The sequence below is a fragment of the Narcine bancroftii genome, chromosome 7 (assembly GCF_036971445.1).
Source record: "Narcine bancroftii isolate sNarBan1 chromosome 7, sNarBan1.hap1, whole genome shotgun sequence".
NCBI classification, from domain to species: Eukaryota; Metazoa; Chordata; class Chondrichthyes; order Torpediniformes; family Narcinidae; genus Narcine; species Narcine bancroftii.
In genome coordinates, this window is record NC_091475.1 from 202,240,180 (window position 1) to 202,267,265 (window position 27,086).

At 46.4% G+C, this 27,086-nt stretch overlaps 1 protein-coding gene across 6 annotated transcripts in view; it reads right to left on the reverse strand.

Annotated features, from left to right (window-relative positions):
* The window catches only part of LOC138739621 (CD99 antigen-like protein 2), an 87,227-nt gene that overhangs the window by 20,363 nt on the left and 39,778 nt on the right, over positions 1–27,086 (reverse strand). For 4 of the 6 annotated variants that reach the window (XM_069892024.1, XM_069892027.1, XM_069892025.1 and 1 more), the window contains exons 5-7: positions 21,398–21,454; positions 21,002–21,061; positions 15,169–15,228 (exon numbers count right to left, since the gene is read on the reverse strand). In XM_069892024.1, the coding sequence (XP_069748125.1) occupies positions 15,169–15,228; positions 21,002–21,061; positions 21,398–21,454 (177 nt within the window). Of the gene's footprint in view, positions 1–11,961; positions 12,271–12,852; positions 12,891–15,168; positions 15,229–21,001; positions 21,062–21,397; positions 21,455–27,086 lie in introns of those variants that run through there. The other 2 variants (XM_069892026.1, XM_069892028.1) reach the window with 2 other exon arrangements.

A 27,086-nucleotide genomic window follows, 5' to 3' on the forward strand; every position in this document is an offset into this window, starting at 1 on the left:
TGTCAGGAGAAATTAAAGCTGAAGGAATGGTAATAGGAGTAAAGGACGAAAAGTGTAGTACAGATGAGGAAACGAGATACGATCCACCATGGGAGGAAAGTAGAAGGAAAAGACTCGGGAGGGAGAAAAATAGACATGCCTACCTGGACATAGTTAGGACAAAAGAGAAAGATGTGAAACAACTAAACTATGGCCGAAAAGATTATCTTAGAGATGAACGTGACCAATATACCTTTGACCCTGAGACATTGGAAGCTGATAGGGACAGTGACAGTGACGAAGAAGAGTCAGAACAAGGTGGGATAAATAAATGCATGCCAAGAGTAAAGAAGGAGCAGAAATCCCCAAAATTGAGATATCAATGCCCATTACTGATCACGGGACGGGGAACTCAAAAATATGTACCCTGGTCACGAATGGACTGTAATGAAGGGTTAAAACCATGTGCTCAGATGCTTCCTTGCTTATGTGAAACTAACAACACTGGGGCCACACTCAGGTCACCTTACTTTCAGAATTAGCAGATGTAATTAAACTCAGCCATGGGGATTTATCTGAAGATACACTTTGAAATGGAATTCCACCGTGAGGCCCAGGGAAAGCATTTGTCAAATACGACACTCTGAAATTGACGTATTGGTCACAACCTGTCTTGCTCAAGAAGTTTTAATGAGTCCTTGTATCTACGAGATAAACCAGGAAATCATAGCATCCTGGTTCCATAATAATCAATCTTTTTAAATTGTAGAATAGTATGCTCAGCTTTGATTTTGACTGACAAATGTTAGAGGGAGTGGGTGCATGATTAATTGTTTTTGGGGTATAAAAGTCTGTGGTCCTGCTGCTGAAGTTTAGACTCTCCGAGGGATGGGAACATCCCTTGTCAAGAAGGAAGAACAGCTAGAGTCCGAGCAACGTCCCGGTCGGGGGAGGTGAAGGAGCTGCTACCGGCGCCCCGGCAGCCTACTACAAGTGTGCCGTCATTGCCTCGCTTCGGCAGTTGGGACCAGTCCAGGCGTTGTTAAGTATGATTAGGCAGGCTTGCATATTGTAGTTTGAAACCTGCTTTATATTTGTAATAAACATTTGTGTAGACTGAACTGCTCTCAGTGTGTGTCTCTATTTTCTTTCGGTAGCTCAAACACTGTGACCAATCTAAAACGAACAAAGTGAAAGGTACAAGTTTACCCAAGACAATTGGCGCTGCGAGCAGGGTTGGTCTCAAGATGTTTCGCCGAAAGAAAGAGGTGAGCCCTGAGCAGTTTTTGATTCCGGGATGGACTTCCAAAGATGATGGGTTTGGCATGCTGGCTAATACCCTGTCTTTGTTGGGACCACCCATCAGTTGGGATGAAAGGTTAGAACCCTTAAGTGTGCCTCTGGGAGAGCGGGTTGCCACTCTCCTCCGAGAAAGTAAATTTCCAAAAAAACGGGGGACGCTGACAGACGGTTTTTGGCTGCTGGCCACAGCCTTACGCCACTCCGTTCAGCGTGAAGTTGAATTAGTTCAGCAGCAGGTAAAGTCTGAACATAAGAGAAAACAACTAGAGGAGGAAGTAGAGACTCTGCGACAGCGCTGCTCGATGATGAGCGAAATTGTTAGCACCAGTCAGGATCGAGCCAAAGAATGGGAGGATAAGCATGTTCAAACAATTTGCCGTAATATTAAACTCCGGCAACAGCTCTGTGCGAATAAGGAAAAGCAAGGGGTAGAACCTGATCCACACCGTATTCGTGCCATGATAAGGAATGGCAATGATCCTGATGTAATTGATGATTGGGACGGGAATATCTGGTATGATGATAATGGTAATAATGCAGATACCCCCCGGCATGTGCCTGGCATACTCCCCTCTCCCTCCGCTGTTCAAGCCCGCCCCGTAAGGCAGCGGACTGTCCAAGCAGATGAAGGCGAGAGGGGGGATGATGTAAGTGTAGAAACTGAAGGGACCGGTGCTCCGATCTCCCAAGCGGACCCAGGGGAAGGCTCCCAAACCCCTGCTTATGCTAGGTGGGCTCCCCCCTCAACGGGATGGTCTCAGCAGCCTCCCATGTGCCAGAGTGGTAACAGGGGTCGGGAGCAGTCAACAACAATACGTGACTTTACTATAAAAGAGCTGGCCGCCATTGGAGATCGTTTTAGGCAAAAGACAGGAGAAACTTTGGCGGCCTGGCTTCTGCGGGTTTGGGAGCAAGGGGGAAGTAGCATATATCTGACCCCTGAGGAATTGTTGGGGTTAGGATCATTAACTACTGATATTCGAGTCACTGCCGAATTACGTGGCAGAAGGAGAGATGTAGACTATTTACTTGCTACTCTAGGAGAAGCCCTGTTACGGGTGTATCCGTCACCAGTAGATTGGCATCTGCATTTGCAGAACCATTGGGGCACACCAGAGGAGGGTATAGCAGTGATTCGCCAAAAGGCCGTGGCCTCTGCTTTGTATGCGGGGCGCCTGAGGCTGTGGATGCATGGGGGGAGCCCTGATGAAGAATTATTCACAGCTGGAATGCATACCCGATTGGTTCGTTCAGCCCAACCTACTATACGGGGATTGGTCCTGTCTGTAACTAGTCCACTAATTGGGCACCTCGTATCTGAGGCGGTGCACGCCCTATCTGGACTCCAAGAACTGGAGTTGGGAGGTAAAATCCACTCACGTACAACCCAGGTTAAAGCAGACAGACAGGATGAAAGGAGAGGGGCTGCTGTTAATAATGGACTGACCAGAAAAGAGCTTTTTCTAACTTTGTTAAAGTTAGGCGTACCTAAAAGTGATATTGATGGGAAACCTACTGCAGTCTTGTATGCCCTTTATAAGAGGAAGGCAGGGGAACATCATCCCCAGATGCTGGGTCCTCCCGGCCCAGCTGTGCCTTCTGCTCCCACTGCTGCTTCTATCGAGTCGGCTTCTCCTGCCCCAGTTACCCGTGATGAGGTACAACAATGGGTTAAACAGGCTCTTAAGGATAACAATAGCATGTGGTCCTGGAAACCCCCGAACCCTTCTGAAGCCTGAAGGTGTGGGCAGGATTCCCGTGTCTATTCCATCGAGACACGGCGCACACACGGGGATCCGCGGCCCTACATACCATTAACAATTCACTGGGGTGGGGGTAATGATCGCCAATACTTGGCTTTGGTTGACACCGGTGCAGAGCACTCGGTGATTCCTGGTAACCCCGACCTCTGGAACGGACCCACATTTCGAATAGAAGGAATGGGAGGGGCAATCACCCTGGCAAAGGAAATAAAAGTCCGTGCCACGGTGGGTGATGGCCCTTCCCCCATATGGTTACATGCGTTGGTAGCTGCCACTGACGAGTGTATTCTGGGTATTAATATGTTGGCCGGTACAGCCCTTAATACTAGCCAAGGGGGGTTTGCATTCGGAATTCGGACTATTACAAAAAGATTAGTGGTGGGTCAGGCCAAGTGGGATCCCGTGGTGGTGCCACCCCCCTCAAAACCTGTATGCATTCCGCAATATCGCCTCCCTGGAGGGCAGGAGGAGATTACCGCCACCATTGATGCTTTGAAAGAAGAAGGGGTAGTGAGGCCTGCAACGTCGCCCTTCAATAGCCCTGTTTGGCCTGTCCAGAAGCCGGACGGCTCCTGGAGAATGACGGTTGATTATCGTTTTTTAAATAAACATGCCCCACCACTTGCTTCGGCAGTTCCGGACATTGTTACCCTTATTGAAAACATTGCTACTGGGAACTCAGGAACATGGTATGCTGTCATTGATCTCGCTAACGCCTTCTTCAGTTTTCTTATAGACGAAGTCTCACAGGATCAGTTCGCCTTTACCTGGAAGGGGCGCCAGTATACCTTCACCCGCCTCCCTCAGGGCTACGTACACTCTCCCACTATTTGCCACGGCCTAATTGCTCGTGATTTGGAGGCAGTACCAGTGCCGCCCTCCCTCTCGATCCACCACTATATTGATGATGTGATGATCCAAGGCGCCTCAGAAGAGATGGTACGAGAAGGTATGGAGAATGTCCAAGGTGCCCTGATGCAGAGGGGGTGGGCCATTAACCCTACCAAGATACAGGGCCCGTCCCAGATGGTTATTTTCCTTGGTATTCAGTGGCATGCTGGAGAACAGGTGGTTCCTGATAAGGTTCGCAATAAGATCGCAGTCCTAGCCAGGCCTGCGAATAAAAAGGAGACCCAGCGTTTCCTGGGGTTATTGGGATACTGGCGACGTCATATTCCACACTTGGTATTGCTTTTACGCCCCCTGTATAAGGTTACCCGAAAGAAAACAGACTTTGTATGGGGTGACGATCAGGAGAGGGCATTCCAGTCCGCCAAGCAGGCTATTCTTCAGGCCCTGCCCATCTCCCCCCGCATCCCAAATACCCCCTCTGAGTTACAGGTCTCCGTCACTGATCGGGTGGCATCCTGGAGCCTCTGGCAGAAACAAGAGGGTCGCCGAGTCCCGCTGGGATTCTGGTCACGAACTATGCCCGAGGCTGCCACTCGTTATTCTGCTTTTGAACAACAGCTACTAGCCTGTTACTGGGCCCTGCTGGAGACGGAAAGAATGACGGGCGATGCAGGTATTCAGTTGCGACCTGTGCTCCCCATAATGAACTGGGTCCTGGCTAATGATGCTAATTTAAAGATTGGACGGGCTCAGCAGTCTTCTATTGTTAAATGGAAATGGTACATTCAGAGTCGCGCCACCAGTGGGCCTGAAGGGGTGAGCCACATACACGAACAGGTGGCTGAACTTCCGTCTCTTCGTGAGGACATTGAACCCGCCCTGCCCCCTCCTTTACCCCCTTCACCAGTTCAATGGGGTAAACCATATGATTCACTCACTCCAGCTGAACAAGAGGATGCCTGGTTTACTGATGGTAGCAGCCGGTGGGTGCAAGGAAAGCAGAAGTGGAAGGCAGTAGCATACCACCCCAAGTCAGGAACTCACTTATCGGAGGAAGGGGATGGTGGCTCTAGCCAGTATGCCGAGTTGAAGGCGGTCACCCTACCACTAGACCCCCATGATCACCCTCTCCGCCTGTATACCGATTCCTGGGCTGTGGCCAATGGACTTGTGGTATGGATGTCTGATTGGCAGCAGAATGACTGGCTGATACATGACCGTCCTGTATGGGGCAAACAACTGTGGCAGCTGTTGTGGGATGCCTCCCACCATCGGGAGATAACTGTATACCACGTTGACGCCCATACTACTGCAATGACAAACATGGCCCAACATAATGCGGTGGCAGATCAGCTTGCCACGATCAGTCGCACCGATACTGTTCCCCTGGCTCGATGGGCGCATGAACAGAGTGGCCACCTGGGGGAGAAGGGATCAGCTATGTGGGCCCGTACCCATGCCTTACCCGTCCATCAGGATGATGTCCGCGAGGTCGTACATACATGCCCAGCCTGCCAGCTAGCAAAGTCCCGCACCGTTCCGCCTGGTCCGCATGGCCGAATAAGTAGGGGAGCTCGCTCTGCTGCAGTCTGGCAAATTGACTATATCGGTCCCCTGCCAGAATGTATGGGTAAGCGTTACGTCCTGGTAATGGTTGACACCTTTTCGGGCTTGGTCTTTACTTTTCCCACCAAGACAGCTGACCAAGCTAGCACTATTCAAGGACTAAACCATCTACTTTTTCGTTATGATGTACCAGAGGAAATTCAGTCTGATAATGGTTCCCACTTCTCCGGGAAGACAATCTGTGATTGGGCAAATGACAACGGTATCCTATGGGTTCATCATATTCCTTATTACCCACAGGCTGCAGGTTTAGTTGAACGGATGAACGGCTTATTGAAGGAACAAATTCGTTTGTTAACACCACAGGGAACTCTGAAGGGATGGTACCATGTGCTGCAGCAGGCAGTCGACAATTTGAATCATCGCCCTTTAAAGGGAGGTACACCTTTCCACCGGCTTCTTCACGCTTCTGAACTACAGCCTATTCCAGAGGAACGGTCAGTGCCTCCTTCCCCCATCCCCGAACCAGAGAACGTCGGACAAAAAGTATGGGTGGCACCACCAGTTAGTGGCCCTCCCGTAAAAGGGGAAATAGTGACACCGGCCCAGGGTAACACTCGGTGGGTTGCTATTGCGGGACAGGATGACTTGATGCGTTTAAATACTGAACGCTTACGGCGTCGTGAGTGACTTGTGTCAGAATTCTTTGTTCCAGGTTCTCTGTCCTGTGTTCTTGTTGATCTGGCTTAACAGCTGCTTTGGTGCCAGTAATTGGATTTGCAATGTGGAAGACGTTCCCAAGGAATTGCCTGTGGGGGACACGGCCCAATGCGTTACACCAAAGAAGTCCTCGGTCACCCGCCTCAAGTGCAGCTTGTATAAATATGTTATTGCCGATCACGGTTCCTTTGTTTTGTTTGTGGATGGACCGACTGATGGAGTCGCCCCCTACTTCTGTGATGATCGTGCATGTATCCACTTTGCATCGTGTAATGCCTCTGCACCGTCTGTAACTAAATGGTGGGCAGATTCCGGGTCCGTGAAGGATTGGTGGCCTTCATCATCAAACATTCCTCCAAATTTGTCCGACAATTCCTTTCTTCATGTTTCCTATGCGTACGCTCACCGATTGAATGTTTCTGATTGTTGGGTTTGTACCATAGGCCCTTTGCATTCCGGTTCAGGTATTCCCATGATCCCCATCCCTTTCACCCGGAAGGAGGTTGCTGCATGGAAATATTTTGATCCCTCCACAGGCAGGGTTGAAATTGATAAAACTGAGACTGCGCCTGAGGAGGCCCAGTTTTTTAATATGCGTGACATTCTGGGTATTTTTCAAGGATGGCATATTCCGACCCCTCCTTATAATATGGTACCCCCCCATTTTACCGTTTCTCAACATGTGAAGGGTTCTGTCTGCTTCTGTAAGTTCCCTAACAGGTCTGCTGATGCTTTGGGATACAGCGATTGTCCAGCATATTCCTCTTTTATTTCCAAGCACCCAATGAATGGAACATATTGGGTGTGTGGGTCCCGCGCCTACGCATGGTTACCCCTTACCTGGGGTGGTTGCTGCTACCTGGCATATGCTGTGCCCTACATGCATCATATTTCCCGTTTACAGAACCATCCCTCCCTTATGCGTGTGTCCTCTGTCCTGCGGCATAGGCGTGCCCTTTCAGGTGCCGAACTTTTCTTTGGCACCCTGATCCCAGGTTACGGCGTTGTTCGCCTTTCCCGAGAGGTTCATAAATTATATAATCTAATGAGCTCTATTGCCAATGAGACATCCTTTGCCCTTTCATCTGTCAACCGGGGCCTGGATGACCTTAATCACGAGCTTTCTGCAGTTAGGACGGTGGCCTTACAGAACCGTATGGCCCTGGATTTCCTTTTAGCAAAACAAGGTGGCACATGCGCCGTTGTTGGCTCTGAATGTTGCTCATATGTCCCTTATGTATCCAGTAATGTTTCTAATATTGTTCAGCATGTTTCCAAATCTGTTCGTGAGCTTCAACGTCTGGGTACTGTGGCCCATATGGACAGTATGAGCTTCGGGTGGAATCCTTTCTCATGGCTGACTGCTACATTTGGGGGAGTGGGCCACACTATCCTCCGCTGGTTGCTCGCATCATTGCTTATCTTTGTAATTGTTGTTGTTTTAATTTCTCTTTTTCGCTCCCTTTGTACTCGAATACTGGTTGGGCCTCGCAAATGACAGATTGTGACCAAGGGGTGGAATGTAATGAAGGGTTAAAACCATGTGCTCAGATGCTTCCTTGCTTATGTGAAACTAACAACACTGGGGCCACACTCAGGTCACCTTACTTTCAGAATTAGCAGATGTAATTAAACTCAGCCATGGGGATTTATCTGAAGATACACTTTGAAATGGAATTCCACCGTGAGGCCCAGGGAAAGCAGTTGTCAAATACGACACTCTGAAATTGACGTATTGGTCACAACCTGTCTTGCTCAAGAAGTTTTAATGAGTCCTTGTATCTACGAGATAAACCAGGAAATCATAGCATCCTGGTTCCATAATAATCAATCTTTTTAAATTGTAGAATAGTATGCTCAGCTTTGATTTTGACTGACAAATGTTAGAGGGAGTGGGTGCATGATTAATTGTTCTTCCCTAAATGCAGGATGGCACGGTATTGCTAAAGCCTTAGAAGTTTCAATAAGTCTTTGTATCTACGAGATAAACCAGGATATCATAGCATCCTGCTCCATAATAATTAATCTTTTTAAATTGTAGAATAGTATGCTCAGCTTTGATTTTGACTGACAAATGTTAGAGGGAGTGGGTGCATGATTAATTGTTTTTGGGGTATAAAAGTCTGTGGTCCTGCTGCTGAAGTTTAGACTCTCCGAGGGATGGGAACATCCCTTGTCAAGAAGGAAGAACAGCTAGAGTCCGAGCAACGTCCCGGTCGGGGGAGGTGAAGGAGCTGCTACCGGCGCCCCGGCAGCCTACTACAAGTGTGCCGTCATTGCCTCGCTTCGGCAGTTGGGACCAGTCCAGGCGTTGTTAAGTATGATTAGGCAGGCTTGCATATTGTAGTTTGAAACCTGCTTTATATTTGTAATAAACATTTGTGTAGACTGAACTGCTCTCGGTGTGTGTCTCTATTTTCTTTCGGTAGCTCAAACACTGTGACCAATCTAAAACGAACAAAGTGAAAGGTACAAGTGGTCACGAATGGACTTAGAGAGTTCAATGAAAAAACTACCTCCGTTGAGTAATGGGGCTAGTCCATGGATTTCTTGTTTTGAGCGAGAAACCTGCCAAGAACAATTAGCACTCGCAGATGTCAGAACTATCATGATAAAATTAAAGGCAGAAGGGGCCCTGAAGCAAATAGAGAAAATTGTAAGAAGCAGTAAATTGGGGGATGAAATAGAATTTAACCCACTTCGGAATAAATTTTGGGAAGCACTTAGAGAAACATTTCCTACACCCTATAGTTTGGATGCCTTGGTAACCCTTCAACTAAAGGAAGGAGAGACAGCACACGAGTATTTCACTCGAGCATGGGACTTATGGGAAACAGGGACTGGAGAAAGACCCGACCACAGCCCCTTAGGAAGGGCTCACTTTCATAATGGGATAATAAACGGACTACCTGCTACGGTTCAAGCAAAATTAAGGGACATTGTGGGATTAGAGACAATGTCAGAGGATTTGTGGAAAAGACACCTGACACATGCAATCAAACGACATCGTCAATCAGAGCATGCTAAGTCAGAAAGTGCGTCCCAGAAGGAGGTGGACAAAACAACCGATAAATTGGTGAGAGCCATAGAACATATAGGGGTTAAATTAGCGGCCCAACAGATAGTCCCACAGGTCATGGGGCCAGTGATAAATCCGGGACCCCAAGTAAGAAATGGTTGGGAAAGACAGCTAGGTACAATGTATAGAGGGGAACATGCAGTATGCTGGTACTGCCAAAATCCTGGACACTACCAGCGGAACTGTCCGGAGGCTGGGAGAGCAAGGGGAAAAAGATTACCCTCTATTAGAGGCTATCGGGGAAGAGGAGGAAACTTAAGAGGACAAGCAAGGGGTAGGGGTGGACACATTGATGGGCCCCAGAGAATCGGGGGGTGGCAGAGTGATCAACAAGTCCAGGCACCTCAGTGTAATGACTATATTGAGGAAGGTGCTGAATTTGATTATTGAAGGTGCCCTGGAGAATCAAAAATCACGCCTCCCTGGGAGCCACCAAAAATTTGGGGGACGGTAAATGGAGAAAAAATTGAATTTATGGTTGACACAGGGGCAGCAGTTACGACAGTGATTAAAAAACCCCCAGGGAGCACATTTTCGGGCAAAACATTATCTACAATAGGATTCTCCGGGATAAGGGAAACACAGCCCTATACAGATAACATCGACATGACATTTGGACGACAAAGGGTTAAAACGCCTGTCCTGGTTGTGCCAAGTTGCCCCATTAATTTATTAGCAAGGGACATTCTTACCAAACTAGGAATAACCATACGATGTTCTGAGAAGGGCCTTCGGTTAACATACCCAGGGGATACAATAAGAAGGGGAGGACAGTTTATAGTAATGACCCCATCTAACGCTTCAGAAGACTCTGTGGAGGTTAGTATTTTCTGGAGTCGGCTACTGTATGATGAACCAGGCCCAGGGCTGATTAAACAGTTTTTTGAGTGGAGGGCCAGTATTCCTCGGTATGGGGATTACCATTATCCACTAGATCCTATGCATGTTACATTAAACTACACCATCCACGCGGACCAGGAATATGAGGAGAGGTGGGACTCTCTAAAAGAAGGGAAGACAGAAACGATACATTGTCCATTTATCTTTGTAGGTAAGGAGGGAATAGCTGCTATGGTTGTCATGACAGAAGAACAAATGGAGTGGTTCTGCTTAGGAGTAGAAAGTGTGCCTCATGTGACCTTGGGTATTGACAAAGATCATCACGCTCGACAGCTGGGTCCGATGGTAAAGGAAGCGATAGGGTGTGAATACAGGCAGACAGAAATCCCGGGATATTCCACCTCGGAGGGAGGAAAATTTGTCAGACTGAATATTGAAGCATGGGACCAGGTAGTGAATGAGAAAGTAGAAAGAGACCGAGCCATAGAAGGAGAAAATATTGATCACAGAGACTCAGACAAATATCTTTCTAATCTGAGTCCACATATATGGACAACGGGGCCCTATGATGTGGGAGTAATAAAAGGAGAGGTATTTCTAGAATTGGCCAACCCCGGGCAGAAACCAATATGGAGAAAACAATACCGCTTGTCGCCCAGTCAGGAGGAGGGTATTAAAGGAACGATAGAAGGGTTAATGGAGTCAGGGGTTTTAAGGGCGGCACCTGACAGTATGTGGAACACGCCCATCATGCCTGTTCCCAAACAGGGTAGAAAAGACTGGAGGATGGTACACGACCTCCGGGAGATTAACTTGGCTACCAAGACCATCGGGAGACCAGTCCCAGACCCATATGTAGCACTTAGGGCTCTGAGTCCGGAGCACGAATACTATACTGTCATTGATCTGGCAAACGCATTCTTCTGCTTGAAATTAGCTGAGGAATGCCAAGACTGGTTAACTTTCACTTACCAAGCACATCGGTACACATACACTAGATTACCTCAGGGTTATAAGGACAGTCCAGGACTGTTCAATCAGGCCCTTAGCGAAATCCTAATGAAATTAAAGCTCCCGGAAGATGTTACACTGATTCAGTATGTAGACGACCTACTATTAGCAGGGAAAACGCCACATGGGTGCCTGACAGGGCAGCCAAACAGGTTACTGGTTATCATGAACATATACAGGGGATGATTTTGAGGTCCCATAACAAAAAAAATGAATCTGAAACTAAGGAGACTTGTAGCAGATTGAATGACTACACAGATGAGTTTTGTGGAGGAAGAGTGCTGTACAACTGGCTCCCCGCTAACTGGGATGGTCGGTGTGGTCTAGTAACCCTTAATGCGCCAGTGCTGATTGTCAAAAGGCAGGAGGGAGACGAGGATTCCCTAGAATTGCGCCACACAGAGAGTTGGCTGTGGAGAAAAAGGAGGAGTGTTGGACTCTTGGGGCCGGGAGGAAGGAACCCTGATGGGGTATGGATTGATGCCATTGGCCAAGCCCGGAATATTCCGGACGAATTTAAATTAGCCGATGAGATTGCAGCTGGGTTTGAAAGCTTTCCTGTTTTTAGTGCAATATTTCCCATCACTGTAAATAAAAATGTTAATAGGATCAACCTTATTCACTATAATGTCCAGCGCCTTGCAAATTTGACCAGGGACGTTGTTGAGGCAATACATCAACAACTGTCAGAAACTTCCCTTATGACACTTCAGAATAGGATAGCGATTGATATGGTCCTGGCAGAGAAAGGTGGAGTGTGTGCTATGTTTGGAGATCTATGCTGCACTTCTATCTCTAATAACACAGGGCCAGATGGATCACTCACTAAGGGGTTAACGAAACTTAGGGCATTGGCGAAAGAATTAAAAGCCCAGTCTGGAGTCTCCAATCCTGTTTTATTCTGGTTACAGGGAGTGTTTGGGAGATGGAGCACATTGTTAGGACAACTTTTGCTGGGTTTGTTCATTTCTGTATCAATTTTTATCACTTGTGGCTGTTGTTGTATTCCATGCATTCGAACGCTGGTCACGAGGACCATAGAGAAAGCCTTTGCTGACCGTGATGAACTGCCTCCGAAATATCAAGCTGTGCAGGCTGTGGAGCAAGACTATCTCACATTACAGGAGACGGAGAAAGTTGCTGAGATCGATCTGGAGTCTGAAGGGGAATGTGATGGGAAGGAGGGATTGTGAATTAGATTGTTACACATATAATTTTAACCTTGCTTGTAACCTAAATATTATAACCTTGATTGTAGAACAAATATTATAACATTGATTGTAACACAAACATTATTAATCAGATTGTAGACCATATGTTAACTTGGGTATTTACTAATGTACGGGGGGTTAGCTAGTTTTTTGCTTGGGGGCAAATGGGATGAAACTTGTAAACGGGCAATGGGATCGGGGTGACGGATGGGGGGTGTACGCAAAGGAGGGTTGGGGGAGCCCTCGCCCACCAGCCGAACTACCCTGTGAACAGAACCCGTATAGAGCTTGGCAATAATAGGCGAACTAATGTAACGCGGTGGTAGCATAGTCAGGGCGAGATTGTCCTCTAAAGAGGACAAAGGAGGGATTGTAAGGTAAAACATCATGAGATGGGAATGTGTAGGGAGTTACCCTGTACAGGGCAGTAACAAGAAGGGGAGGTGTCCTTGTACTCCTGTTAGGTAAAACATCATGAGATGGGAATGTACAGGGCTGTAACAAGATGTAAATGCATCCTTGTACTTACAAGATAAGAGAGACATTGATGGATTGAGAGGCAGGAAGCTAGCAGGGAAAGGATAGCAACAGTTTTAGTCATTGGACAAGTAATGATATGATGATGTTCTAAGCATGTATCCAAGGGTATAAAAAATCACCATTTTGCTGATAACGGCAGAATGCATTCTCCGACTAACATGTTTAGTCGCAAGTGTTACAATCCGGTAATAAAGAACAAAGAACCCTGATTTCGACTCAGCCTGGTGTTTGTCTCACTCATTCATGAACAAAGCAGACCTAACAGATGGCGGGGTTGTCATATGCAGCAAGGCTAGAAAAACTGGACTTGTATCCATTGGAGTTTAGAAGGATGAGGGGGGACATGATTGAGGTATACAAAATCATCAGGGGGATAGACAGGGTGAAGTCGGATTACTTGTTCCCAATGATGGGGGAGACGAGGACTAGAGGGCATAGTTTAAGAATACAGGGTAAGCCCTTTAGGACGGAGTTGAGAAAGCATTTTTTTACCCAGAGAAGTGTGAATGTGTGGAATGCTCTGCCACAGAGGGTGGTGGAGGCGAATTCGCTGACTATGTTCAAAAGAGAGTTAGATAAGACTCTTGTGGGTAACGGAGTTAAGGGTTATGGGGATAAGGCTGGAAAGGGGTACTGATGGTAATGATCAGCCATGATCTAAAATGGCAGTGCTGGCCCGACGGGCCAAATGGCCTACTCCAGCTCCTATTGTCTATTGTCTACATTTTAAAAAAATCATTCCATGGACCCAGGTTGAACCAGCATTTAATTGCTTAATTGCTCCCTAGAAGATGATGATGAGTTGCTTGTTGAAGAGTGGGTCGTAAACATGGCTTAGCCCATCACAAAGATCCCCCGCCCCCAAACTACCGACCTTGCCTTGGAAAAAAAAGCCAGCACATAAAACACTCACCCAACCCCAACAACATTCATTTGACCCCTCTCCTTTCCGGAAGCAGATTCACAACTACAAGATCACGTATCACCAGATTCAGGGACAGTTTCTTTCACCCCCCACCCCCATTATCAGATTCCTGAACAAACCTCAAAATAATTTTTAAAAATGCTGCCTTTGCTTCATACGAACTGATCTCTCTGTAACTCATTTGTCGTGCAACTTACCTGCTGTACTATGTGTGAGATATCTAACTGATCTGCTCACAAAGTAACTTCCATCACTGCAACTGTGATACATGCTTGAAACAGAAATTTCTCAAAGTGGAGGCTAGAGTTAAACACACGTCCACTAAAGCCCAAGAAAATTCTGGCTCACTTATCCTGGCTGTGATGCATCCATGAACGGCAAAATAGGAAATACTATTTTGACAACACAGTGCAGCTTCTCATCTTCAGACCGGATGCATCACCATTTCATATGGGGGTGTCAATGAACAGTACAGGAAAAAAATTCCAGAAAGTTGTTAACTTGGCCAGTGAGATCACAGGCACCAGTCTTCAGTCCATCAATGACATTTACTAAGAGGCAGGTATCCTCAAGGACTCTCACCACCCAGGCATTGCCTTCTTTATTCTTCTAACATCAGGAAAAGGTATAGCAGCATGAAGACCAAGACACAGCAGCACAAGGACAGCTTCTTCCTCTCTGCCATCAGATTTCTGAATGGACAATTAACCGTAGACACTACCTCTCTTTATCCTATTTTCTTGCACTACAGGTTGTACCTGTGACAAACTATATAAATAATTGGGGCAGGTTTGTAAGTGTATGTCACATTCAAGCACTTTAAAACAGATGTTATTTAAAAATACTGGAGCTCTGCTAATGCTCGACATGTCAGGGCCTCGGAAAAAAGCTTTGGAGAATGCCCAAGAGACTTCACTAATGGAATGTTGTTTTCAAAAAGGCATCAGATTAAAGAATTTGTCGGAGCCGCAGACTGTCTGGGGTGGAACTTGCTATTCTAAGAGGGTCATGTGGTTTTCAAGCAGAGAGAGTAAAACAGATTTTCTGAGAGAGAGAAAGAGAGAGGGGGGGGGGTGAAATTCAATTCTGCAGGTTTACAGTCATCAGTAGTTTGATAGATCTTCCCTGCATGGGACTCCTCCAGGTGCTCCCACATTACAAAGGCGTATGGGGTGAGTAAGTTCATTGGTGCATTTGGTCGGCACTGGCTCATGAGAGTGAAGGCCTTTTTCCATGCTGCAACTCTAAAATTTAGAATTTTATATTTAGAATAAACCAATATACCTATAACTTCATCTACACAGGTTCACAGCAAAAGGTTTAAATTAATTTAAGATACTGAATTATAATCCAAGACCAAAGATTGTCATGTATACATACCTGGGGATTGAGTAGTATCTTCGCTGAAAGCGTCACTAAGATCAAAATCATGATGGGTGTCTGAAAGGTAAATGGTAACAGTCACCTACTTTATCTTGCATTTTTTTCCAAAGAGCACGAGGATCAATTTAAGTTCAAATTAAGTCCTGGTTCGATGCACGAGTTGCTCATTGTCTGCAGGCCAGCTTTGGAAATTACAGTCTCTGAACATTACAGCACAGAAACGGGCTCTTCAGCCAACTAGTTTGAATTTGGGCAGAAGGGTTAGCGTAGTGTTCAGCGCAATGCTGTTACAGCCCAACGCTGATGGGGACCTGAATTTTAAAAAGTCTGATGCCTCACACATATTCCAGAATTGCTTTTGAGCAACAATTTAAAGAATCTGAGTTTCAAAACAAAACTGACTGAACTTTAAAATTATTTCCTCAGAATTATGCCTGAACTGTAATGGTTTGATGGCACGCAGCGCAGCCGCACGCAGCGCAGCCGCACACACACTCTCTCACACACACCCACACACAGTCTCTCACACTCTCTCACACACAGTCTCTCACACTCTCTCACACACAGTCTCTCACACTCTCTCACACACACCCACACACAGTCTCTCACACTCTCTCACACACAGTCTCTCACACTCTCTCACACACACCCGCACACAGTCACTCACACTCTCTCACACACACTCACACCTGCACACACACTCACACCCGCACACACACTCTCACACACACTCACACCTGCACATACACTCACACCCACACAAACACACACACATATACTCACTCACACACACTTATACCCACACACACTCATACCCACACACAAGCAAACATACACACACACACACACACACACACACACACACACACACACACACACACACACACACACACACACACACACACACACACACACACACACACACACACACACACACAAACACACGCATTCACACCCACACACTCATTTTTGCATCATGGGGTTAAGACAGAGTTAGGTAAGAAGTGTTATGCTATGAATAGTTATTAAGAAAAAATATTGTTTGGAAGATACCATTGCCTGGATGCTGGTCTAGTAAATAACACCACTCGACTCACTGAGTTCCTCCAGAAAAGTGTGCTTAACTTCAAAATACAGTGTCTACTGTGATGGAATATTTGGGAATGTTTTTGGGAGATAAATTTGTAAAATTAGAGAGGGTTACATACAATCACACACTTTAAAACAGATCTTATTTGAAATTCTCATGAATTCATATTCAGTGGCCTTACCGAAACTATGGAAAATGCTATGCACATTTCACAAGAAGGTGCTAATTGAAATGATGTTATGAAATGAATGGAATGGAATCAGGTCATCTGTGTTGGAGATTTTTCAAGGCTTCTGACCTCTCTGCAAAATGCTCACTCAGAGGTTATTGAGAGGTTTGTTTACCTAAAACTACAGATAGGAGCAGAAGACTGACTCCTGTTGTTTGCTGGAGAAGGTGCGGGGGGAGGGGGGAGGGTTTGCAAGTGAGAGAGAGAGAGAGAGAGAAGGCCATGTGGCTGGCAGTTGGAATATCAGATGGAGAGTAAGACTGAACAGTGTCAGCCAGGAGAAGCTTGTTGGAACTGAAACAGATACTCCAGAGTGGCGGATGGCTGGAAGTGATATCTGTCTGATGTTTCTCTTGGAATATGTGGAACATAAAGGAACTCTGTGGTAGCCTGAAAGAAAGATGTTATCATCTGGAGAACCCTGATGGGGCAAGTTTCATCAGTGAGACATTGAGGTGACTAATGGAGGACCCTCAGTTGTGGAAATCCTGGAACACATCTCTCTCTGCAAACCCTACAAGAACCTTCCTGAGCAGTAAACATTTACCTTCCAAGCACCAAAGACTGGTGAACTTCACACATGTTAAATTCTGTGCACAGTATAAGAATTTCCTACAACTAGTAAACTTGGAAGAATGAGGTGAGATTGAAATGTGAACCAAATAGTTTTTCTTAAATTTATACACTCACTACATTCACGTGGACTTAGAATTAGGAGGGCTAAGTTAAGTTAGTTAAATCTCTGGATTACTCCCTGTGCCACGTGACAGTGTGAATAGAAATAGAATGAGGTGGAGGATTAACACGTGGCTGAAGGGGTGGAGTAAGGGGCAGGGTTTTAAGTTTCTGGATAACTGGGACCTTTTTTGGAGGAAATGTGACCTGTACAGTAAGGACGGGTTACACTTAAATCCCAGGGGAACCAGAATCCTGGCAGAGGTATTTGCTAGGGCTACTCAGGATCCTTTAAACTAGAATGGTTGGGGGGAGGGAACAAAATAGTACAGAGCAGTAAGGAGAAGGTTAGAATGCAAACAAAGAAAGTTTGTAGTAAGTATTTGAATATGGATGGGCAGGTGATAGAGAAAGGAAATGCTCTGGAAGAAGATGAAGGGCAATTGGCAGGAAAAGGAAATAATGTTGTTATTAAAGATGAGGGAAAACAGGGATTAAAAATTGGGAAATCTCTGAAATTCATATATTTTAATGCTAGGAGTATTGTAAAAAAGGTGGATGAGCTGAAGGTGTGGATTGATACTTGGAAGTATGATGTGGTAGCGATTAGTGAGACATGGTTGCAGGAGGGATGTGATTGGCAGCTGAATATCCCTGGGTTTCGTTGCTTTAGGTGTGACAGAGTCGGAGGGGGAAGAGGAGGTGGTGTTGCATTGCTTGACAGGGAGAATATTACAGCGGTGCTTAGGCAGGATAGATTAGATGGCACATCCACGGAGGCTATTTGGGTGGAACTGAGGAGTGGGAAAGGAGAGGTTACACTTGTAGGGGTGTATTATAGACCACCCGGAGGGGACCGAGACCTAGAGGAGCAAATCTGTAGGGAGATAGTAGATATTTGTGATAAGCACAGGGTTGTAATTATGGGAGATTTTAATTTTCCACATATAGATTGGGAAACACATTCTGTGAAAGGACTGGATGGGCTAGAGTTTGTGAAATGTGTGCAAGATAGTTTTTTACAACAATATGTAGAGGTGCCGACCAGAGAAGGAGCAGTGTTAGATCTACTGTTGGCAAATGGGATGGGTCAAGTGACGGAGGTTAGTGTTGGCGAGCACTTCGGGTCCAGTGATCATAATGCCATCAGCTTCAATGTCATTATGGAAAGAGAGAAACCAGGGCCAAGGATTGAGGTTTTTGATTGGGGAAAAGCTAGATTTGAGGAGATGCGAAAGGACTTGCAGGGTGTGCATTGGGACAATTTGTTTTATGGGCAGGATGTAGTAGAGAGATGGAAGTCTTTTAAAGATCAGATTTTGAGAGTGCAAAAGCTTTATGTTCCTGTTAGGTTAAAAGGAGGGGCAAAAGGTTTGAGAGAGCCGTGGTTTTCAAGGAATATTGGAAACTTGGTTCGAAGAAAAAGGGAGGCGTATATTAGATATAAGAAGCATGGAGTTAAGGAGATGTTTGAAAGATACATTGAAGGTAAGAGGAATCTTAAGAGAGGAATTAGGAAAGCTAAAAGAAGGTACGAGAAAACTATGGCAAGCAGGGTGAAAACTAATCCAAAAGAGTTCTACAAATATGTTAATGGTAAGAGTAAAGCTAGAGACAAAATTGGTCCCTTAGAAAATCAGAGCGGAAAACTGTGTGTGGAGCCTAGAGAAATGGGGGAGATATTGAACAGTTTCTTTTCTTCGGTATTCACTAAGGAGAAGGATATTGGGAGATGTGAGATAAAAAAAGCAAATTGGGTAAATATGGGGAATATAGAGATTAAAAAAGGTGTAGTTTTAAGGCTTTTGAAGAATATAAAGGTGGATAAGTCTCCGGGACCAGACGGGATCTTCCCCAGGACATTGAGAGAAGTGAAGGAGGAAATAGCAGAGGCTCTGGCAGTAATTTTCCAAATGTCATTAGATATGGGGATAGTGCCGGAGGATTGGCGCATTGCGCATGTGGTTCCGTTATTTAAAAAGGGTTCAAGGAGGAAGCCTGGCAACTATCAGCCTGTAAGTTTGACGTCTGTGGTAGGTAAATTAATGGAGAAAATTCTTAGAGATAATACTTATAAACATCTGGATAGACAGGGTCTGATCAGGAGCACTCAACATGGATTTGTGGGAGGAAGGTCATGTTTAACCAATCTGATTGAATTTTTTGAAGAGGTGACTAGGAATGTGGATGTGGGTAGTGCAGTGGATGTTGTCTATATGGACTTCAGTAAGGCCTTCGATAAGGTACCACATGGAAGGTTAGTTAGGAAGGTGCAGTCTTTAGGTATAAATTTTAAGATAGTCAAATGGATTGAACATTGGCTGAAAGGGAGAGGCCAGAGAGTGGTAGTGGATAATTGTCTGTCAGGTTGGAGGCCGGTGACCAGTGGTGTGCCTCAGGGATCTGTATTGGGCCCATTGTTGTTCGTTATATACATTAATGATCTAGATGATGGGGTGGTGAATTGGATTAGTAAATATGCAGACGATACTAAGATAGGTGGAATAGTGGATAATGAAGAAGGTTTTCAAGGATTGCAGAGGGATTTGGGCTGCTTAGAAAAGTGGGCTGAAAAATGGCAGATGGAATTTAATGCTGATAAGTGTGAGGTGCTTCATTTTGGTAAGAAGAATCAGAATAGGACATATGTGGTAAATGGGAGAGCATTGATGAATACAGAAGAGCAGAAAGATTTAGGAGTAACGGTACATCGTTCCCTGAAGGTAGAAACTCACGTGAATAGGGTGGTGAAGAAGGCTTTTAGTATGCTGGCCTTTATCAATCATTGTATGGAATATAGGAGTTGGGAGGTGATGTTGAGATTGTATAAGACGTTGGTGCGGCCTAATTTGGAGTTCTGTGTGCAGTTCTGGTCGCCTAATTATAGGAAGGATATAAACAGAGTGGAGAGAATGCAGAGAAGGTTTACCAGAATGTTACCTGGATTTAAGCATCTAGAGTATAGGGAGAGATTGGACAGATTAGGTCTTTATTCTTTGGAGCGTAGAAGGTTGAGAGGGGATTTGATAGAAGTATTTAAGATTATGAAAGGGATAGACAGAGTGGATGTGGATAGACTATTTCCGTTAAGAGGAGGAAAGATTAAAACAAGAGAACATGAGTTAAGAATTAAGGGGCAGAGGTTTAGAGGTAACATGAGGGGGAACTTCTTTACTGAGAGAGTGGTAGCCGTGTGGAATGATCTTCCGGGAGAAATAGTGGCGGCGGAGTCAATTGTATTATTTAAGAAAAGGTTGGACAGGTACATGGATGAGAAGAAGATGGAGGGTTATGGGCATTGTGCAGGGAGGTGGGACTAGAGAGGGGTGTTTGGTTCGGTGCGGACTAGAAGGGCCTAATGGCCTGTTTCCGTGCTGTAATTGTTTTGTTATGTTATTTATGTTAATAGAGATAAGTTAACGTTTGATTCTGTTTTCATGTTTAAAGATCATTTTTAAAAACTTTTGTTTAAGTTACTTCTTGTTGTGGTGAATATCTATTGCTGCTGGGTTTTGGGGTCCTTTGGGCTCATAACACTGCAGTCTCCTTGTATCTCCAGCAGTCCTGAATGGCTGGAATGAACTCTCCATGAAATATTTAACTTGCATTCCCATAGATTTAGCAATTACTTTCAAAATATTTATGGAAATTAATGGCATCGCTTTTTTATGGACAATGATTTATTGGATGCAAAGGTAGGTGGAGTGACACCTGTGCACACAGGGGGCTAGGGCAGATGTGCAGGAAATGGAGGATATGCAGGTGAAGGCCATGCGGATGGTAGCAGAGGGCTAATGAGCAATTTACAGCCCAATCAATAAAGGTCTTCCTCTTACCTTGGGGTTGAGTAGCATCATCTGCGAGAGCATCATTCAGATCAAATCCGTCACTGTCATCTGAAAGGTAAATGGTAATTGTCACCTATTTAAGCTTGCAGTTATATCCGGGAGCTCTGGGACCATTTTAGTAAATTTGTTACTGGTCCGATGAACCAGCTGGTCATTGCCTGTACACCAGTTTTGGAAACAAGAACCGTGAAACAGTACAGCACATAAACAGGAGGAAGGAGAAGAGTATGTGTCCGGGATGTAATGAGTCCTTGAATATGTTGGCTGCCTCCCTTAGCAGCAGGAGATGTGGATGGAGAGGGAAGATTATGTTACGTTCTAAGCTACATTCATCGCGTAAGCATGTAAATATGGTCCACTGATATTCTGTTCAATGGCACCTACCTGCTGCATCATGGGGGTTTTCACTGAAAGCCTGATTAAGGTCAAAGTCATCCTGCCCTGGAACATAAATAGCAGTGGTCACTTAAATGCACTTAGATCATTTTCCGTTTCATCAGTTAAAGAAACCAGAGGTACAGTTAGCGTAGCGGTTATTGTAGCAAGCGTTAACAGCCCGAGTGGGAATCCAGGGCTTTCTGTATTAGTTTGTATGTTCTCCCCGTGTCTTCGTGGTTTTCCTCCGGGTGATCCGCTTTAGTCCCAGCTTTCAAAATGTACCTGGGTTATATTGTAGTTTAATTGGGGCATTTGGGTGGCACAGGCGCATGGGCCGGAAAGGCCTGTTACCTTTTTGCACGTCTAATTTTTGTTAATTTTTAAAAATTAATTATATTTTCTTTGTGGTGGATAGATCAGTGGGCTCGTAATCCAGGGCTCTGGGCTGAAGATTCAGAGAAATGAATTCAGACTCCATATGGCCTGCTGCAGCTATTTAAATCTGATGATAAACTTCTAATTGTTAGTAATCTAGTGGGTTGCAAAAACTTATCGGGTTCACTAACAGAAGACTGCTCCTCTCACCCAGTGTGGTCTAGCTGCAAAGACAGATCTACTCCATGAGGCTGAGTCTTCGAGTGCTGTGAGTATTCCCAGTAAAATCTTATGAAGGAACAAATTAATGGCTTGCCTTTCTCGACAGAGATCATCATGCTCTTTTATCCTAGAGCGCGAGGACACCCTTTACACCCATGGTTCGTGTGCCGTGGCCAAGCAAGCTGGGACGTGGCAGCGAGGTCCTTGGGTCGTAGGTTTTATATCGAGTGGCCTTCTCCTAGGCAGGTTTCTTACCCGGGCTGGAGGGGCCTGCCTCCCCTCCTAGGTTGGTCCATACTGCCCGGACCGGGGCCGAGGCCGCCGCAGCTCACCCTGTGCCTGGACTGGGGCCGCCGTCTCCCCCTTGCTCCTGCCCGGATCGAGGCCGCCGCCGTCTACCCTTCGCCCGGACCGGGGCCGGGGCCGCTGCTGCTGTCCCTGTGCCCGGACTGGGGCCGCCGCCTCCCACTCCCTGTCCGGACCGGGGCCTCCGCCTGCCTCTCTCGACCGAGGCTGGGGCCGCCGTCTCCCCCTTGCTCCTGCCCTTATCGGGGCCGCCGCCGTCTACCCTTCGCCCGGACCGGGGCCGCCGTTTCCCCCTTGCTCCTGCCCTAATCGGGGCCGCCGCCGTCTACCCTTCGCCCGGACCGGGGCCGGGGCCACCGTCTCCCCCTTGCTCCTGCCCTTATCGGGGCCGCCGCCGTCTACCCTTCGCCCGGACCGGGGCCGCTGCTCCTCTCCCTGTGCCCGGACTGGGGCCGCCGCCTCCCACTCTCTGCCCATATCGGGGCCTCCGCCTGCCTCACTCGACCGAGGCTGGGGCCGCCGTCTCCCCCTTGCTCCTGCCCGTATCGGGGCCGCCGCCGTCTACCCTTTGCCCGGACCGGGGCCGGGGCCGCTGCTGCTCTCCCTGTGCCCGGACTGGGGCCGCCGCCTCCAACTCTCTGCCCGTATCGGCCGCCGCCTCCAACTCTCTGCCCGTATCGGCCGCCGCCTCCAACTCTCTGCCCGTATCGGGGCCTCCGCCTGCCTCACTCGACCGAGGCTGGGGCCGCCGTCTCCCCCTTGCTCCTGCCCTTATCGGGGCCGCCGCCGTCTACCCTTCGCCCGGACCGGGGCCGGGCTTCGCCAGCTCTTCAGCGCTTGACGTCCTGCTTTGCGGAAACTGCCAAAATGTTTGGCCTGGAAGTCAGCCTGAAGAAAACTGAGGTCCTCCATCAGCCAGCTCCCCACCATGATTACCAGCCCCCCCACATCTCCATCGGGCACACAAAACTCAAAACGGTCAACCAGTTTACCTATCTCGGCTGCACCATTTCATCAGATGCAAGGATCGACAATGAGATAGACAACAGACTCGCCAAGGCAAATAGCGCCTTTGGAAGACTACACAAAAGAGTCTGGAAAAACAACCAACTGAAAAACCTCACAAAGATAAGCGTATACAGAGCCGTTGTCATACCCACACTCCTGTTCGGCTCCGAATCATGGGTCCTCTACCGGCACCACCTACGGCTCCTAGAACGCTTCCACCAGCGTTGTCTCCGCTCCATCCTCAACATCCATTGGAGCGCTTACATCCCTAACGTCGAAGTACTCGAGATGGCAGAGGTCGACAGCATCGAGTCCACGCTGCTGAAGATCCAGCTGCGCTGGATGGGTCACGTCTCCAGAATGGAGGACCATCGCCTTCCCAAGATCGTGTTATATGGCGAGCTCTCCACTGGCCACCGTGACAGAGGTGCACCAAAGAAAAGGTACAAGGACTGCCTAAAGAAATCTCTTGGTGCCTGCCACATTGACCACCGCCAGTGGGCTGATAACGCCTCAAACCGTGCATCTTGGCGCCTCACAGTTTGGCGGGCAGCAACCTCCTTTGAAGAAGACCGCAGAGCCCACCTCACTGACAAAAGGCAAAGGAGGAAAAACCCAACACCCAACCCCAACCGACCAATTTTCCCTTGCAACCGCTGCAATCGTGTCTGCCTGTCCCGCATCGGACTTGTCAGCCACAAACGAGCCTGCAGCTGACGTGGACTTTTACCTCCTCCATAAATCTTCGTCCGCGAAGCCAAGCCAAAGAAGAAGTACTGATTTGATGCACACGTTGCTCATTGTCTGGAGGCCAGTTTTGGAAATTAGAATCACTGAACATTTCAGCCCAACTAGTTTGAATTGGGGCAGGATGGTGAGCATAGTGTTGAGCGCAACACTGATACAGCAGCAGCGATGGGGACTTGGGTTTGAATCCCGCTCTATGTAAGGAGTTTGTACATCCCCCCCCCCCCACCCTCCGTGTCTGCGTGAGTTTCTTCCGGGTGCTCTGGTTTCCTCCCCCTGTTCAAAAATGAACTGAGGGTTGTAGGTCAATTAGGTATAAATGGGCAGTACGACCTTGAGGGCCAAAAGGGCCGGTTTCCGTGCTCTATGTCTAAATTCAAAAACTACAAATTTAGTCCACGCCACACTATTATTCTGCACACTCCCACTGACCTGCTCCGGATCATAGCCCTCCATCCTCCTCCCATTCATGTATCTATAACATAATAACATAACATAACAATTTACAGCACGGAAACAGGCCATTAGGCTCTTCTAGTCCGCACCGAACCAAACACCCCTCTCTAGTCCCACCTCCCTGCACAATGCCCATAACCCTCCATCCTTTTCTTAAATAATACAATTGACACCGCCGCCACTATTTCTCCCGGAAGCTCATTCCACACGGCTACCACTCTCTGAGTAAAGAAGTTCCCCCTCATGTTACCTCTAAACCTCTGCCCCTTAATTCTTAACTCATGTCCTCTTGTTTTAATCTTTCCTCCTCTTAACGAAAATAGTCTATCCACATCCACTCTGTCTATCCCTTTCATAATCTTAAATACTTCTATCAAATCCCCTCTCAACCTTCTACGCTCCAAAGAATAAAGACCTAATCTGTCCAATCTCTCCCTATACTCTAGATGCTTAAACCCAGGTAACATTCTGGTAAACCTTCTCTGCACTCTCTCCACTCTGTTTATATCCTTCCTATAATTAGGCGACCAGAACTGCACACAGAACTCCAAATTAGGCCACACCAACGTCTTATACAGTCTCAACATCACCTCCCAACTCCTATATTCCATGCAATGATTGATAAAGGCCAGCATACTAAAAGCCTTCTTCACTACCCTATCCACGTGAGTTTCTACCTTCTATCCAAATTTTTCTTGGAATGAGTAAATTCTGCAAAAAAACAAATGCTCTGTTCTGATTGTCACCTTCATTTTCATCCTATCTACTCAAAATATCCTTTCAGCCCTTTTGCCCGTGCCGCCCTGTAGGCTCTGTTTCCATTGTCCTTTACTGATCTGCAGAATAAAACTTTTCCCTCACCTCTGTCTCAAATCTGTAATTTGATTCTGTAAGACTTCTTCATATCCATCCTGTTAAGTCCCAAAGCATCTCAAACGTTTTGATCAAGTCCTCTCGCACTCTTCCAAACTCCTGTTGATGCAACTCGTGATTCCCATCTAAAAGCCCATCTACCCCAACCTATCAAAACATTGCTATCCTTCTTCAAATAAGTAGACTACATTACTGCAGATGTGGTCCCACCAGCACCCTTTATGACTGTAATAGAGCCATTCTACCTTTGTGTTCAATTCCCCTAGCAATGTAAAATAACCACCAGCACCCTTTATGTCTGTAATAGAGTTATTCTACCTTTGTGTTCAATTCCCCTAGCAATGCAAAATAACCACCACCCTGAAGTCCTATAATTTCCTCATCATGCACCATTTCAGCAGACTGATCCTTAATGACTGATACTCTACGATGTTCATATCCCCTGCATCTTTGCTAAATCTCACCAACTGGCCTATTAACAAGAACACTGCTTTGAGACATGACCGACACTCTTGCACCATGGCACATCCCCCTTGGATTCATTTACATGATACTCACAAGCACACATCAAAGGTTTAAATTAATCTAGCCCACTGATTAAAGTCTAAGACCAAAACTCTTAACGAAAAGGCTCTCCTACCAACATAGTTCCATTTCCCTGAATTCGCTGAATGGACTGATCTATGCCAATTAAAGTATTAAGTTTATCTGTCCAACTTCACCTCTCCCCTCTCCACCATTGCCCACTATCCACAATTCCATCCATCCCACCCATTCTACCAGCTCTTTCTCCTTCATACCATCAATCGTGACAAAGAGTTCTGGCCCGCTACATTGACCATTCTTTTTTGGTTTAGACACAAGAACACTCACAGACACAGACCCTTACACACAGAAACCATCTTGGAATTAGAAATGGCTGCTAAATTCATTGATTAGTGGAAGCTGTGTAAACAGCCATCAAACAAGCAATCGTCCATTGAAATAATGAAGACAATGAATGTTTACTCAGAGAAACAGCTGTATTTACAAGGAAGCCATTCATGGCTTCATCAACAGACAAATCGGAAGCACAGGCTTGTAAAACTTTTGGAAAAGATAAAGTAATATCCTTTTAGCATATAGATGTGACTTCAAAGACAGCAATGAAGTCATGTCACATGATTAAAGACACTTCCCGTGAACATATTTCTGAAACCAGAGACAGTAATATGTCTTGACCATCCTGTAAATCACAAAGGATTGAAATGCTGTAACATTCCATGAGTAGGGCAGATTGACAATGGCTGCAGAAGGGATGACTACTTTGCTATTTCTCTGAGGGGGGGGTAGAGAGAGAGAGAGAGAGAGAGAGAGAGACAGACAGAGAGGTGCTGCAGTGGCATTTTAAATAGTCAATTGTGACTGACCCAATTCTGGGGATAGGAAAGCAAGATCATCCCTGCTTCTGAATCATAACCTATTGTAATAGTTACTTCGACAGAGTCAAACGTGAATTTGTGAAATCATCGTGGAAGAAAACAGAAGTAATGAAACCTCCATGCAAGGTGGGGTGGGTGGGAGGGGGGTTGGAAATCATTCGGATGATGAAAGATTTTTCTGAGACTACTCGACAAGAAGCTTGTGAATTTTAAGAAATCTGATGCCTCACACTTACTCCAGATCTGCTTCTCAGCAACAATTTAAAGATTCTGAGTTTCAAAAACAA